The following is a 17,523-nucleotide window of genomic DNA, read 5'->3' as shown; positions in this document are numbered from 1 at the left end:
ATAAATGGATTGCCAGTAATATGAACATATTACTTAATGATTGGGACCGAATCATTAAATAATATGGTGTTTTATTGACATTGCCGGTTAAAATACACGCTAAAGAACAGCCGGTTTGTTCTGACATCAATGCAATGCGACCATTCATATGCCGTAACAAAAAAATCGCCACAGCACGCATGCGTGTTGTGTTTTGCGAAATAACGTTTAGTTGGAGGTGTGCTTTCGTTGATTCCGATTCTCACAGACTCTGTAAACACTGCATTTGCGGTTTATAATGTCAACAACGGACTTTTATTTGAGATATTATGTCGGGCACAAGGGCAAGTTTGGACACGAGTTCTTGGAATTTGAGTTTAGACCGGACGGTAAGTTAGGCGGAAATTTTAGCCTGCCAATTAGCATTAGCTAGCTAGCAAAGTACGCAAACGACAACTTGCTAGCAGCATTTCCTCATTGCTTTTAGCGGAATTAGCTTTTATAGCTAGTCTTGTTTTCTGTTCTGAAGTCATGGCGTCAGAAATACTATAATTGCGTCGTTACGTCTTAGTCAGTGCTTATTTCTGTACCATAACCTCATTCATATATTCTGGCCAGCTAACTAACTTAACGTTAGCTAATTACCGTACTAACTTAGTTAGGCGCTAGCTAGCTATACAACTAGCTAACTTGGCTATGGAGCTATTTCTTTAGCTAGTTAGCCAACAGATTTTGACAAATAGCCTAGGTTTTACAGCAGGTTTAAAAACGGTTAAATGTGAACTAGCTACTAGAAAAGACTGCTGTGTAACAGTGCAGTGTGTCAACAATGTAACAACATTCATAACGAACGTGAAGATAACACAATCAATACATTCATTGTATTTTCAGGTAAACTGAGGTACGCGAACAACAGCAACTACAAGAATGACGTCATGATCAGAAAAGAGGTAACTTATCAAATTTACAAAGGACTACTTTGTTATATCAATCTGTGTACTGCCCATCAATCCAATTTATGTGTGAGATGCTGCTGCAGCAATTGAATATGCCATAGAAACCTTATTGTGATTGTTCTCCAATACAGGCCTATGTACACAAGAGTGTGATGGAGGAACTGAAGAGGATCATAGATGACAGTGAGATCACCAAGGAAGATGATGCATTGTGGCCGCCCCCAGACAGAGTGGGCAGACAGGTCGGTTCACTCACTCATACCTACCTAAATACTAGTGATGGACACCGATATGGAAAATCTATTTGATATCATATTGGTTTGTAGCTGACTAGTGGTGCCGATTGAGCAGCCTGCCCATTGGGCAAGGTGTGAATGTTCTGGTAGCATCACGCTACCTAACCAGTTTGAATACAATGGGAAGCTCATCCAGTTGATGGTCCATCAGGAGGCATTTAAGTAGGCTAACTCGAGCTTTGTGCATGCAGGAACAGCCATGGATGCTTTTTCATTTTGTCTCCTCCAGAATATTGTAGGTTAACTAGTGCTGCTCGACTATTGCTTTTTGAGGTCTGGTTCATAAAAAAATAAACTAATTGCGGTTTTCAATTAAAGTTTTTATATGTTGTAACAATAAATGCATTTTGGGTTCAATACGGTAACACATAATAAAACAGATGGTGGACAGTCCACTCACTTATTAGGCTGTAACCATTTTTCACATCCCATAAATACAATATTTTGTTTGTATATATTACATTTGTTTTTAGTATGATGGTGACTTTATTATTTAATTAAACCCCAATGATGGTGGTGACTGCTAGTGCTGCACGGTTTGAGTTTGTTACTACAATTTTTGTTATGTTAGGTACTTCTGTCAAATGTGTGTCACGTGAATGAGAGGATCAAGTCTGTATCAGCGCAGCCCCTTGATAGCGCGAACAGCAAAGTGTCACTCATTCATTGCTAGAGCTCATGCTCCACAGAAGTTTCCAGCTTTAATTGTAGGTTAACTTTCCAGCTAGCTTACAGCATAATTCACTACCTTAGTGCATTGTGTCATAATAAGCAAACCGTAACTCAATATACAGTGCCTTGCGAAAGTATTCGGCCCCCTTGAACTTTGCGACCTTTTGCCACATTTCAGGCTTCAAACATAAAGATATAAAACTGTATTTTTTGTGAAGAATCAACAAGTGGGACACAATCATGAAGTGGAACGACATTTATTGGATATTTCAAACTTTTTTAACAACTCAAAAACTGAAACATTGGGTGTGCAAAATTATTCAGCCCCTTTACTTTCAGTGCAGCAAACTCTCTCCAGAAGTTCAGTGAGGATCTCTGAATGATCCAATGTTGACCTAAATGACTAATGATGATAAATACAATCCACCTGTGTGTAATCAAGTCTCCGTATAAATGTACCTGCACTGTGATAGTCTCAGAGGTCCGTTAAAAGCGCAGAGAGCATCATGAAGAACAATGAACACACCAGGCAGGTCCGAGATACTGTTGTGAAGAAGTTTAAAGCCGGATTTGGATACAAAAAGATTTCCCAAGCTTTAAACATCCCAAGAAGCACTGTGCAAGCGATAATATTGAAATGGAAGGAGTATCAGACCACTGCAAATCTACCAAGACCTGGCCGTCCCTCTAAACTTTCAGCTCATACAAGGAGAAGACTGATCAGAGATGCAGCCAAGAGGCCCATGATCACTCTGGATGAACTGCAGAGATCTACAGCTGAGGTGGGAGACTCTGTCCATAGGACAACAATCAGTCGTATATTGCACAAATCTGGCCTTTATGGAAGAGTGGCAAGAAGAAAGCCATTTCTTAAAGATATCCATAAAAAGTGTCGTTTAAAGTTTGCCACAAGCCACCTGGGAGACACACCAAACATGTGGAAGAAGGTGCTCTGGTCAGATGAAACCAAAATTGAACTTTTTGGCAACAATGCAAAACGTTATGTTTGGCGTAAAAGCAACACAGCTGAACACACCATCCCCACTGTCAAACATGGTGGTGGCAGCATCATGGTTTGGGCCTGCTTTTCTTCAGCAGGGACAGGGAAGATGGGAAGATGGATGGAGCCAAATACAGGACCATTCTGGAAGAAAACCTGATGGAGTCTGCAAAAGACCTGAGACTGGGACGGAGATTTGTCTTCCAACAAGACAATGATCCAAAACATAAAGCAAAATCTACAATGGAATGGTTCAAAAATAAACATATCCAGGTGTTAGAATGGCCAAGTCAAAGTCCAGACCTGAATCCAATCGAGAATCTGTGGAAAGAACTGAAAACTGCTATTCACAAATGCTCTCCATCCAACCTCACTGAGCTCGAGCTGTTTTGCAAGGAGGAATGGGAAAACATTTCAATCTCTCGATGTGCAAAACTGATAGAGACATACCCCAAGCGACTTACAGCTGTAATCGCAGCAAAAGGTGGCGCTACAAAGTATTAACTTAAGGGGGCTGAATAATTTTGCACGCCCAATTTTTCAGTTTTTGATTTGTTAAAAAAGTTTGAAATATCCAATAAATGTCGTTCCACTTCATGATTGTGTCCCACTTGTTGTTGATTCTTCACAAAAAAATACAGTTTTATATCTTTATGTTTGAAGCCTGAAATGTGGCAAAAGGTCGCAAAGTTCAAGGGGGCCGAATACTTTCGCAAGGCACTGTATGCTGATTTCAAAACTGTTTGTGACCAACAACATTATTAATTAACTTTGTCTCCCTCGCCACCAAAAATGTATTCCGTTCTTTGTCTCCCTTGCCTCCTGTCTGGTTTCTAGATTGCATAGCCACAAAGTCAGGTTCCACAGCTACGTTCTGCTTTGTGAATGTCATTAGATTCTTAGAGGCAGTGAACACTTTTATAAGAGATTGCTTCTATACAAATGTTGATCCATTAATATAAAATGTTCTCCTAGCAGTTGCCAATAAAAAATAATTATTGAATGGAAGGGATTGTTTGTCATCTGTAGCCCCATGAAATCAGCTAAAACAATTTCAATAACATGCACACACTCTTGAATAATATGCATTCACCTGTATTGTGACTAGACCTAGACTACATCTTGATTTACCCAGTTTCAGTAGATTTATCATACAAATAAATTATTACCATAATGTTTTGTAGTTTGTTTTTACCAAAGTCAAATTGGTTGTTTAATTAATGCATACATGACTATCAAATGTAATGAATTTGAACTTAAAAGATGCCCAACTATTGAACGGAGCAGTAGCTGAATTTGTCAGGATCAAGTGCCATTGTGACCGGATAATATGCCTTTTTCTTTGGTATCGAAGTCAAAATCCTGATTTGTGACAACACTGGTGACTGCCTATTACTGCGTATCACTTATTAATAAACCATCCTTTATTTACTTTATTTTAATAACATTTCAATTGTAAATTACTTACTTCATTCCAAGTCTTCTCATCTTTACTCGGGCATTAGCAGCCAGCTGTCTCTCTGTTCTCCCCAAAGAGTCATCTTTCAGGTTAGCCTAGCTGCCTGACAATCACTATTTCAGTAGTTCTTCAAAGTAGATAAGGCATACTTTTAACATTGCTAAATAATAACTAGCAATCAATTAAATGTAGAGACCGTAGCAACTGCTCTTCCTCTGTGTTTGTCTGATGGAAGGAACCAATAAGCACAGGCAAGCTGTAGGTGCAATGGATTCTGGTCATTGTAGTTACAGTGCCTTGCGGAAGTATTCGGCCCCCTTGAACTTTGCGACCTTTTGCCACATTTCAGGCTTCAAACATAAAGATATAAAACTGTATTTTTTTGTGAAGAATCAACAAGTGGGACACAATCATGAAGTGGAACGACATTTATTGGATATTTCAAACTCCCACTTGTTGTTGATTCTTCACAAAAAAATACAGTTTTATATCTTTATGTTTGAAGCCTGAAATGTGGCAAAAGGTCGCAAAGTTCAAGGGGGCCGAATACTTTCGCAAGGCACTGTATGTTTTTGCACTTTTCTGTGATGAGTTGGACAACGTCACGAGAGAGCTCTCTAAAGAGCTTCTGTGTTGAGCGACAGAAGAAAAAAAAACAGAACAAAGTGGAATTCAAATAATTGAACCGACGTCGGTCAATTAGTTATTTAAAAAATTTAAATAAACTAATTCAGTTAATTGTCAGGACTAAGGTTAACAGAAAAAATAAACTGATATCAAGATATGTCTTGCTCATATCAATATCAAATGATATCCTATCCAATTATAAATATTGGTGCCCACCACTTCTAAATACGGAAACTTAGAACGCATGGAGGTTGACTGAGGCAACTTATTACTTATTGTGCTCTTGGGAAGGGTTAGCCATGAAAGTTTGTCGTTTTACTTAGTGATGGTAGTCTTCTAGGGGTTGTGAGCTTTGCTCTCCATATCAGACATACGTCCAATGAAAGAATTTGAACCAGTGTTCAAGTCTGACCCTTTCAGCACAAGACGGGACTCCAGGCACAACCCCATAAAGTTATGATGATTTAGTAAACAATGTTTATTTTATTTTTATGGCTTGAATTACTAATAGTGTCTGAGGAGTGTCTTAACTTCTTAACTCTTTTAGGAGCTGGAGATCGTCATTGGAGACGAGCACATTTCCTTCACAACTTCCAAGATCGGTTCCTTGATTGATGTCAACCAGTCAAAGTAAGTACAATAATACTCAAATTATATATCCCTCAAAGTTCCCAATGGAACTCAGATCTCCACAAGTGCTTAGTGGGGTTGATGTGGAATTAGGTGCCAGCTTCTAAAGTAAATGCCATTGTGTTTTCCAGGGACCCAGAAGGCCTCCGCGTGTTCTACTACCTGGTTCAGGATTTGAAATGTCTCGTCTTCAGTCTCATTGGACTACACTTCAAGATCAAGCCCATCTAAGAGGGGATGTTTTTTTTCTTTTGGGAAATGTTTTAATTTCATTTTTTGATTCATGTATGATTACATTTGTACATTTGCTTTTGATCGATCAGTCTTTTTTATTTTAAATAAATGATTGGAAAAATTCAAAATGTTTTAATAGCCTTGCTTTTCTATACATTTAAGTGTTACTTACTGGAAGCCATAGCTGTGGTTTAGTCCATTTTGATAGTATGAAAAAGAATGGAGGACCACTCAGTCCTGTCGGTTTTGAGACAAAGAAATAGGAGTCTCTCCGTACAGAGGTCAGTATATTTTATTCCAGCACCCAACTCAGTACACAGATCAACAAAGTGTTTATTTTCTAAATTTTATTGAACTAGGCAAGCCAATTAAGAACAAATTCTTATTTTCAATAACAGCCTAAGAACAGTGTGTTAACTGCCTGTTCAGGGGCAGAATGAGAGATTTGTACCTTGTCAGCTCGGGAAGTTGAACTTGCAACCTTCCGGTTACTAGTCCAACGCTCTAACCACTAGGTTACCCTGCCGTTGTTAAATACAGTCGAGCAAAATATATTAATTCGTCATTCCAGGTCATATTTAGTTTGAGTTCTTTACACTACTTCAGTAAAGCTGTATGTGAGAAACATCCAGTGAACATTCCATAAGGAAGGAAAGGATTTTCTTGCGTTTCACATCGAAGTTGGAATAATACTGTGAAAATAATGCACGCGCTGTTTGAAAAGACTGGATTTCAGCCTGTTGGTGGGATGGAGTTTTGACCTTTCATGGTAACATCCCCAATGCGGTAATTTGATTCATGGACCACACATTTTCCATTATCCCCACCCCTCGAAGACAGTCCCAGTAAAATTCTTGCTTTTGCTGTTATTTTTGACCATTTCTTTATTAAAACGATCACAGGTACTTGTTACCTAGAAAGGATTTGATATTGGAGATAACAGCTGCGTTGGACCTTTAATAGCAAAGATCTTAGGTATTGCTTTAAAACATTTTACATCACAAAGCAACATGGATATCTGTAAATTGTCATACAATCCTTTGACAAGGCTTGCTACAGCAACGAAAAATGAAGTGCTACTCTGAATATCAATATTACTGGATTTAATTTCCCTATCAAACTGGCCTTTACATGAGGACATTCATTCAAAAGCACTGGCCTTTATCAGTAAAGGTGGTTTAGTGCTCTTGGGAAGGGTTGCAATGCAACCCTTCCCAAGAGATTGCAATGCTAGTTAGAAAAGGAAGAAACATTGGATCAAACAAACACCTGAAGCTTTCATTGTTTTTGCCTTCATGACACAAGTGTATTTGATATTTCCTTGTGCATTATGAATCTGTGTAGTCAGTTAGCTATTTGACAGTATAGGAATATGACCTCTACTGAACCATGCAGAGCTTGTTTGATATTCCCTCTCTTTATTAACCTATACCAGTACTTCCAACCCACACTACACTTTAAATCCAACATTCATCTCACTGTACTATACAACTGCAGTCGAAATCATCCGAACTACAACAAATTTAGAATTTTCACTTGATGTCAATGCCTGGCGGTGAAAATTCAGCTGAAGTGGAAGTTAGGATTTGCTGTAAAACTTTTCTTTAGCTGAGAGGCTTTCCTTCCAGAACAGAGAAAATGTCCTCCAGAGACTTATGAACACACTGCAGGAACTCATGAACATTACGCTCTGGGTAACTAGACACATTGCAGCCGATCCACTCATCATGGACACCGTAGCCCACCCCAAATCCATCGGGCACCACAGGGGCAAAGCCTCCCAGGTTAACAGCAGGGCTGGTGAGGGTGCTTGTGGAGAGGATGTTGTGGTTGATGGCGGCGTAGGCTGGGTCCTGGTACAGGCTGTGTAGGGCTTGGCCCTTTGAGTTGGCCAAGTACTTCATGGCAAACAGATGCCGGTCAAAGCCTTGGGCTTGTGGGGGAAACATTCAGAAAAACACAAGAATGTAATATTTGAAATGACTGATCAAATTTGAGACCATAAAAACATTTTACTCAACTACAGTCTATTCAACTCAATGATCAAATATCATATAATCTAGAAATAAAGTGGACTGACCCATAGCTGCCTCTTTGGTGAGCTGCCCGTGATATTTGGAGCATTCGCTGAGCATGCCTATCAGTTGCTCAACGCTGTGTTTTCCTGGCTGTTGCACGAAGGCCTGAGCACAGCGCTGTGTGTGTATTGTAGCAGGCCGGATGGTCTCTGTACGACCATGTCTGAATGCTGCGGTGCTGCAGGACTCGTATGTGGCCACTGTCTGCCCATACTGCCTCAGGAATCCCATCTGGAACGCTAGCTGAGCAATGGCATCCGGACTCAGCTTCTTCTTCTTCAACTGCTCCTTCCCGCCCTTAGAAAGATGGATGATAACTTTTAATCCAAGGGAAAATTGATTTGTCAGCAGCAGCAATATATCCAAAACATACAAAGGACAGGGGGTGACAGCAACAATAAACATCAAAGTGCAAAATGGTTGCAACAATGTTCAGGTTCAGTGCAAACCATCCATTCACCTTCATGAACTGCATGGCGTCTATGGTGAGCTTGGATACAGCTGTGTGGAAGTTCTCTTTGGCCTTGATGACCCCGTTCTCCAGCTCTGCGTCTAGGTTGAACTGGAGTCTCCTCACGGCTGAGGCTGAGTCCACAGCTGCAGGCTGAGAGCCAGGGTTCACCAGTGGGTTCTCCGTAGAATCCTTGAACACCTCATTCTGGAAGCGGAGAACAGCCACGCCGTCGCCCCACGAGTGCTCAAAGTTGATGGCGGCATTTCCGCATTTAGCCATGATGATACTGAAGGACTTGTCATACCAGCGGTTGGTGCCGTCCCCGTGCAGCATGTTGTGGGAGATGTGGATGTGGTCGTTCATGTTCTCGTCGTCCAGGCACAGACAGAAGAGGGCACTGTCCACCAGACCAAGCACCTGAATTGAATATATATATTTTTAGAAAAAAATATTACATTAACAGCAAGCATTAGATCCCAGAAGACAATTTGAAAAAAATATATTTCCAAAGTGGTCCTTAATGGTAAAAGACAAGCGTTTGAAGGATATCAAAATATTAACCTCTCCGTTCCCAGTGGCCAGGAGCTTCTCCCTCAGCCGGGCCCATGTGTCCCTGTTCTCGCTGGTCAGCAGCCCCAGGGGGTGGGCCGCAGCCGGGGTTGGGTCCGACAGGATGTGCTTCAGGTGGGCCTGGATCTCCGCTGGCTCAACCAGGTTCCCATCGCGGTCCATCACGTCAAACACGTACATGTTGCCTCCCCTCATAACTAGTAGGTGGCGTCCTTTTGGGTCGGTGAAGAGCTCATCTTTCCCTTGCTTGGGGATGCGGGTCGCATTGAAGAGGCGGAAGTACTGAGACATGTCCAGAGGGTAGGCATTCACCATGAAGGCTCCATACCTGTAAATCAAATAACATCAAGAATGTAACCATTTGTGAACCATTTTGTAATGTATGTTTGGATTAGTTATGTACTGTATTTTCTTGGTCTCCTTTTAAACTTATTGTAAAGCCCATCTTGGAACTGATGCTGGATAATAGTTCAAGCTAAAGCATGATGGTGCATCTTGCTGTTGATGATTCAATGTGAACAATGTTTTAATTGTATCTGTACATTTCATTACCAGGACAGGGAAGAGGGGACCCAGCGGATGAGTTTCTTAAAGCTGTCCGTGTCGCTCTTAGCTGGGTTCAGGTGGAACACCTCGGGTTCCAGGAGTCCAGCGCGGAGAGTCTTCATGAAGCGCACAGCGGAAGCCACCATGTTGGTTGCTCGCACTAGCTGGTTGTTGTACTCAGTCTTGGGGTCCGGGTTGAAGGACATAAAGGGGTTGAAGTTCAGCACTACGGAGTCCCGCGCTGACAGGTACATGTCGAACCATGGGGCTAGGAGGATGCGATGACTAGTTAAAATAGGAAGGCCCTAAAAATTGCCAAAGACTCCAGCCACCCTAGTCATACTGCACAGCAAGTGGTACTGGAGCACCAAGTCTAGGTCCAAAAGGCTCCTTAACAGCATCTACCTCCAAGCCATAAGTCACTTTACCCCTACCTACATGATCATATTACCTCGACTAACCTGTACCCCCGCACATTGACTCGGTACCCTCTGTTAATATAGCCTTGTTATTGTTATTTAGCGTAATTTTCCCCCCAACTTTATTTTAAATTGCATTGTTGGTTAAGGGCTTGTAAGTAAGCAATTCACGGTAAGGTGTACACTTGTGTTCGGCAGCGGTGAAAAAAAGTACCCAATTGTCATACTTGAGTAAAAGTAAAGATACCTTAATAGAAAATGACTCAAGTAAAAGTCACCCAGTAAAATACTACTTGAATGTAAATGTAATTGCAAAAGTATACTTATGTATCAAAAGTAAAAGTATAAATAATTTCAAATTACTTATATTAAGCAAACCAGACGGCACAGTTTAATTATTTAAAACTTTTTTATATCCAGGGGCACACAAACACACAATTTACAAATAAAGCATTTATGTTTAGTGAGTCTGCCAGATCAGAGGCATTAGGGTAGACCAGGGATGTTCTCTTGATAAGGGCGTTAATTTTCCCGTAGAGTACTTTAGGGTGTCAGGGAAAATGCATGGAGTAAAAAGTACATTATTTTCTTTAGGAATGGTGTGAAGTAAAAGTTATCAAAAATATAAATAGCAGATACCCTCCAAAAACGACTTAAGTAGTACTTGAAAGTATTTTTAGTTAAGTAGTTTACACAACTGGTATTTGGCGCATGTGACAAATACAATTTGATTAGAAAATACAGGGTTCTACGTACGAACAATGGTTATTTCAAAGTTACATAGGTTAATATTGTGAGGTTTTTGTTAAAATGGGAAAATCATACCCGATATGTAACTGGTGTGCTTGTTCTGCTTGTCTTGCGCTACCAGCTCCTCATGCATTTGTTTCCCCACTCCATTTTCAAAGTCACGGGCCAGTTTCTCTGTGGTACTGAAAACATATTGAATGTGTGGGTGACAAATCATTTACAAGGCACCACCTCAAGTGTTAAGTGTGAGCAACTGGAAGGTGACTGGTGCTTACCTGAACTGGTCGTCATCTAGAAGAGGCCGCTGAGCAGCCAGATACCTTTTGATTGTATCCTCCAGTTTTGGAACTGGTAGCCTGTAGAATTTTGCATTGTTATTGTATCTGAAATAAATGCGTAACTACGGCAGTGCATGGTACATATTTACAAACAGCTCCCTCCAGTGGCTATCCTGTATCTCATTCAGATCTATGTGCACTTTCACCTACATTCCCTTTCGTGCCATGAACAGTCACCTACTTACAGAATTAGAATTGTTTTTTTTTAGCAAACTTGATATATTTCAGGGAAAATATATTATTGTCTAAGGTGTGATACTAACAACGATTGACAAGGCATTAGGAGGAGTTATGAAGTAACTAAATAACCAAAACATGCTATAAATGAAATTCACATTTGTTTACATACCTGGGTAAACTCTTCTGGTAGTGCATTGTAGGCACGATGCTTCTATGCAGGTACTCTCTATCTTCGCTGCTGTAGCTTCGTTTGTTTGTCAGTGCTGTAGAAGTGCTTCTCAGAGGCTTCAGATTCCCAGGTTTTCTGAGTGTGGCACAAAACTGCATGGTGAGCAAATTCGCCATGTCTACTAGTAAAATAATTTCCTATTCTCACAGAAAGGGAAGGCTCGGATAGGGAGAACTTGCAGTGCTAAGTGCTATATAATTTCCTTGATTACAAGCGTAATCAATCAATGAATGGGTTAGCTCTCCCGACTGCCCAGTAGATACGTCCTTCTTCTAAAGCTTCCCCTCTTACTGCCTAGTAGGATGACAATAGAGACAGACAGAAATACATTGACAAGAATTTGTAACAGCGGAAGGAGGAAGTGTTTTACAGGATATTGACACCTTGTGGTACGTCAGCGGGGGAACATTACCCACTATAGTTTGTTTCCTATGGCGCACTGCAGACCCCTGTTTACATTTACTGTACTTTGACAAAGTAAGTTTCGTATACAGGATTAATCTCACACACAACATAATGATAAATAGTGTACATGTTTGCTACTCAAGGTGATGTTTTCCTCATAATAATGTTTTTATTTTTAAAATTCGGGGTTATTGTAGATCTCTGCCTGACCACAATGTGACAAATAGAAAGGGTCAAACAAATGTTTTTTGTTACTATTTTCTGAAACGAAAATAGACAACGTTCAGTTTTAGTACAATATTTATACTATACCAGCAGAGGGCAGCATATGCTTGATCGGTGAATAGTTTGGTCTGGCCACGGAAAGCGTTCGCTCAATGCTGTGCTGCTGTGCTCCCCCTATCTAAAACAACAGACTGTCACTCGCAGCAGTAAGCAGTTGGCAGTAGCAAAACATTGTCTGGCTTACCTCGGCTTGGAAAACTGTTAGCCTATCATTTCTGTTGGGCGAGAGAGTAATCAAGCCAGCTTGAGTTTGACGCTCTGCCTTAAATCCTCCCCCACCTGCCCCCAGTAGCAGCCACTGCATCCATCAATTTCCCCTCCCTGGATCCATCCCTCAACCTAGCTCCCTGCCCTAAGAGTGTGACTGATGCGATTTTCTGCTGTTATGTTTGCCTCCATTCTGCAGATTACAAACGGGTCGACCCGGCCTGGCCTGTGCATAAACAGCAGTGTCATTTGCTAACACCCCTGCCCCCACGTCCTCTCACATAGCCTCTCGATCCCAACACTCTTAGAAAAAATGTGCTCTGCAGAAATATATAGGGTTCTTTAGTTTATTCCCACAGGATTACTATTTGATTCAGCCATGCCTCATTGCCCTTCCAACATTTCCTAATCTCCCACCCCTTCTAATGCGACTAACCCCGATCTCTTTTTCCTCTGCCCCGCTACAACATTTCTCCCTGCAGGCAGTCACTGAGTCTGAAGTGCTAAAGGATCTCTTTAAATTTGACCCCCAAAAACCATCTGGCGACTCCGGGATGCTGGCCTTCTAGGCAGAGTTGCAATGAAAAAGCCATATCTCAGACTGGCCAATAAGAAGAAAAGATTAAGAGGGGCAAAAGAACACAGACACTGGACTCTGAGAGGAACTCTGCCTAAAAGGCCAGCATCTCAGTCGCCTCTTCACTGTTGACGTTGAGATTGGTGTTTTGCGGGTACTATTTAATGAAGCTGCCAGTTGAGGACTTGTCTGTTTCTCAAACTAGACACTCAAATGTACTTATCTATATGTAGATGTTCCATTTAAAATCAGCCTATAGTCATTTACAACATTAACAATGTCTACACTGTATTTCTGATATATTTGATGTTATTTTAATGGATAAAACATTTGCTTTTCCTTCAAAAACAAGGACATTTCTAAGTGACCCCAAACTTTTGAACGGTAGTGTATATAAATATAGGACAATACACATCACGACTAGCGAGACAACACAACACTACATAAAGAGAGACCTAAGACAACAACATATCAAGGCAGCAACACATGGCAACACAGCATGGTAGCAACACAACATGACAACAACATGGTAGCAACACAACATGGTAGCAGCACAAAACATGGACAAACATTATTGGGCACAAACAACAGCACAAGGGAAAGAAGATAGAGACAACAATACATCACACAAAGCAGCCACAACTCAGTAAGAGTGCCCATGATTGAGTTTTTGAATGAAGAGATTGAGATAAAACTGTTCAGCTTGAATGTTTTTTGCAGCTCGTTCCAGTCGTTAGCTGTATCGAACTGAAAAGATGAGTGACCCAGGGATGTGTGTGCTTTGGGGACTTTTAACAGAATGTGACAGGCAGAGCGGGTGTTGTATTTGGAGGATGAGGGCTGCAGTAGATATCTCAGAGAGTGGGGAGTGAGGCCTAAGAGTTTTTATTTTTATTTTTTATAAATAAGCATAAACCAGTGGGTCTTGCGACGGGTATGCAGAGATTATAGAGTGCTGTGGTGTGTCCTATAAGGAGCATTGGTGGCAAATCTGATGGCCGAATTTTAAAGAACATCTAGCCGCTCAAGAGCACCCTTACCTGCCAATCTATAAATTATGTCTCCGTAATCTAGCATGGGTAGGATGGTCATCTGAATCAGGGTTAGTTTGGCAGCTGGGGTGAAAGAGGAGCGATTACGATAGAGGAAACCAAGTATAGATTTGACCTTAGCCTGCAGCTTTGATATGTGCTGAGAGAAGGACAGTGTACTGTCTAGCCATACTCCCAAGTACTTGTATGAGGTGACTACCTCAAGCTTTAAACCATCAGAGGTAGTAATCACACCTGTGGGTAGAGGGGCATTCTTCTTACCAAACCACAGGAGGTGTTCCGAACAAGGTTAAGGGTAGAGAAAGCTTGTTGGACACTAAGAAAGCTTTGCTGTTGAGCATTTCACACAACATCCGGGGAGGTTCCAGCTGAGTATAAGACTGTATCATCTGCATATAAATGGATCTGCATATACTGCATGAGCTATGCTGTCGATGTAAATTGAGAAGAGAGTGGGGCCTAGGATTGAGCCTTGGGGTACTCCCTTGGTGACAGGCAATGGCTGAGACAGCAGATTTTCTGACTTTATACACTGAACTCTTTGAGAGATGTAGTTATCAAACCAGGCCAAAGACCCATCAGAGACACAAATACTCCTTAGCCAGCCCACAAGAATAGAATGGTCTACAGTATCAAAAGCTTTGGCCAAGTCAATAAAAATAGCAGCACAACATTGCATAGAATCAAGGGTGACATCATTGAGGACCTTTAAGGTTGCAGTGACACATTCATAACCTAAGTGGAAACCAGATTGCATACCAGAGAGAATACTATTGACATCAAGAAAGCCAGTCAGTTAATTATTGACAAGTTTTTCCAACACTTTTTATAAACAGGGCAAAATAGAAATAGGCCTATAACAGTTAGGATCAGCTTGATCTCCCCCTTTTTAAATAAAGGACAAACCGTGGCTGCCTTCCAAGCAATGGGAACCTCCCCAGAAAGGAGAGACATGCTTGGCAATGATAGGGGCAGAAACCTTAAAGAAGAAAGGGTCTAAACCATCTGACCCAGATGTTTTTTTGGGGTCAAGTTTCAGGAGCTCCTTTAGCACCTCGGACTCAGTGACTGCCTGCAAGGAGATACTTTGTAGCGGGGCAGGGGGAAAAGAGGGAGAAGCATCGGGGATAGTCACATCAAAAGGGGTGGGAGATGAGGAAATGTTGGACAGGCAAGGAGGTATGGCTGAGTTAAATAGGAGTCCTGACTTAATGAAGTGGTGATTAAAGAGCTCAGCCATGTGCTTATTGTCAGTAACAACCACATCATCAACATTAAGGGACATGGGCAGCTGTGAGGAGGATGATTTATTCTCCAGGTCTTTAACCGCTTTCCAGAACTTCTTGGGGGGATACAAATGATCTTGACAACTATCGCCCCATTTCAAGACTATTTTCTTTTGGTAAGATTCTTGAATCCTTGGATAATGTACAATTTTGTTCCTTTTTTCTGATAATTGTATTCTTAATATAAACCAATCAGAGTTTAGTCCTGGGCATAGTACTACCACAGAAACCACACTAGTTGTTAATGATCTTGTCAATGCCTTGGATGCTAAAAAGAGATGTGCTGCCTTGTTCATTGACCTGTCAAAGGCGTTTGACACTGTTGATCATTCTGTTTTGCTGAAGAAATGATCAAGAATAGGCCTGGGATATACAGTCTGTTTATGGTTTCAGAATGATCTTAGCGACAGAACTCAGACAAACTCGAAAGATAAATCAGAATTTCTTGAGATTCAAAAAGGTATTCCTCAGGGTTCGATTTTGGGTAAATTATTGTTCACTTTGTATATTCATGACATACAGTGCCTTGCGAAAGTATTCGGCCCTCTTGAACTTTGCGACCTTTTGCCACATTTCAGGCTTCAAACATAAAGATATAAAACGATTTTTTTGTGAAGAATCAACAACAAGTGGGACACAATCATGAAGTGGAACGACATTTATTGGATATTTCAAACTTTTTTAACAAATCAAAAACTGAAAAATTGGGCGTGCAAAATTATTCAGCCCCCTTAAGTTAATACTTTGTAGCGCCACCTTTTGCTGCGATTACAGCTGTAAGTCGCTTGGGGTATGTCTATCAGTTTTGCACATCGAGAGACTGAAATTTTTTCCCATTCCTCCTTGCAAAACAGCTCGAGCTCAGTGAAGTTGGATGGAGAGCATTTGTGAACAGCAGTTTTCAGTTCTTTCCACAGATTCTCGATTGGATTCAGGTCTGGACTTTGACTTGGCCATTCTAACACTTGGATATGTTTATTTTTGAACCATTCCATTGTAGATTTTGATTTATGTTTTGGATCATTGTCTTGTTGGAAGACAAATTTCCGTCCCAGTCTCAGGTCTTTTGCAGACTCCATCAGGTTTTCTTCCAGAATGGTCCTGTATTTGGCTCCATCCATCTTCCCATCTTCCCTGTCCCTGCTGAAGAAAAGCAGGCCCAAACCATGATGCTGCCACCACCATGTTTGACAGTGGGGATGGTGTGTTCAGCTGTGTTGCTTTTACGCCAAACATAACGTTTTGCATTGTTGCCAAAAAAGTTCAATTTTGGTTTCATCTGACCAGAGCACCTTCTTCCACATGTTTGGTGTGTCTCCCAGGTGGCTTGTGGCAAACTTTAAACGACACTTTTTATGGATATCTTTAAGAAATGGCTTTCTTCTTGCCACTCTTCCATAAAGGCCAGATTTGTTCAATATACGACTGATTGTTGTCCTATGGACAGAGTCTCCCACCTCAGCTGTAGATCTCTGCAGTTCATCCAGAGTGATCATGGGCCTCTTGGCTGAATCTCTCATCAGTCTTCTCCTTGTATGAGCTGAAAGTTTAGAGGGACGGCCAGGTCTTGGTAGATTTGCAGTGGTCTGATACTCCTTCCATTTCAATATTATCGCTTGCACAGTGCTCCTTGGGATGTTTAAAGCTTGGGAAATCTTTTTGTATCCAAATCCGGCTTTAAACTTCTTCACAACAGTATCTCGGACCTGCCTGGTGTGTTCCTTGTTCTTCATGATGCTCTCTGCGCTTTTAACGGACCTCTGAGACTATCACAGTGCAGGTGCATTTATACGGAGACTTGATTACACACAGGTGGATTGTATTTATCATCATTAGTCATTTAGGTCAACATTGGATCATTCAGAGATCCTCACTGAACTTCTGGAGAGAGTTTGCTGCACTGAAAGTAACGGGGCTGAATAATTTTGCACGCCCAATTTTTCAGTTTTTGATTTGTTAAAAAAGTTTGAAATATCCAATAAATGTCGTTCCACTTCATGATTGTGTCCCACTTGTTGTTGATTCTTCACAAAAAAATACAGTTTTATATCTTTATGTTTGAAGCCTGAAATGTGGCAAAAGGTCGCAAAGTTCAAGGGGGCCGAATACTTTCGCAAGGCACTGTAGGAAACACTGTTAATACTTGTAACATTCATGTCTATACAGATGACACAGTTTTGTTTTCCTGTGCCACCTCAGCGCAGCAGGCCATTCGTGAACTTCAGCATGAATTTGATTCAATTCAGAAATCACTTACAGATCATAAATGAGTGTTAAATACAAGTCAACCAAGC

General features: G+C 41.1%; 2 protein-coding genes across 2 annotated transcripts; one reads left to right on the top strand and one right to left on the bottom strand.

Annotated features, from left to right (window-relative positions):
- The first annotated feature begins 146 nt into the window (after window positions 1–146).
- On the top strand, window positions 147–5,981 carry magoh (mago homolog, exon junction complex subunit). Its single transcript, XM_021604552.3, has 5 exons — window positions 147–368; window positions 871–929; window positions 1,067–1,177; window positions 5,537–5,619; window positions 5,751–5,981. The coding sequence occupies exons 1-5, from the start codon at window positions 278–280 to the stop codon at window positions 5,848–5,850; spliced, it is 444 nt and encodes a 147-aa protein (XP_021460227.1). The 5' UTR covers window positions 147–277; the 3' UTR covers window positions 5,851–5,981.
- A 146-nt stretch (window positions 5,982–6,127) lies between these two features.
- cpt2 (carnitine palmitoyltransferase 2) lies at window positions 6,128–11,858 on the bottom strand. The gene is made up of 8 exons (XM_021604550.3): window positions 11,358–11,858; window positions 10,946–11,026; window positions 10,746–10,852; window positions 9,508–9,769; window positions 8,947–9,283; window positions 8,392–8,802; window positions 7,934–8,228; window positions 6,128–7,786 (listed from the first exon to the last, which is right to left on the bottom strand). Exons 1-8 carry the CDS (start codon window positions 11,531–11,533, stop codon window positions 7,458–7,460), a joined length of 1,998 nt encoding a protein of 665 aa, XP_021460225.3. The 5' UTR covers window positions 11,534–11,858; the 3' UTR covers window positions 6,128–7,457.
- Window positions 11,859–17,523: the final 5,665 nt, after the last annotated feature.

The sequence above is a fragment of the Oncorhynchus mykiss genome, chromosome 5 (assembly GCF_057628025.1).
Source record: "Oncorhynchus mykiss isolate SJ-2025 chromosome 5, ASM5762802v1, whole genome shotgun sequence".
NCBI lineage: Eukaryota > Metazoa > Chordata > Actinopteri > Salmoniformes > Salmonidae > Oncorhynchus > Oncorhynchus mykiss.
Note: the sequence above shows the minus strand (reverse complement) of the source record. Positions and strands in the feature narration are given on the sequence as shown.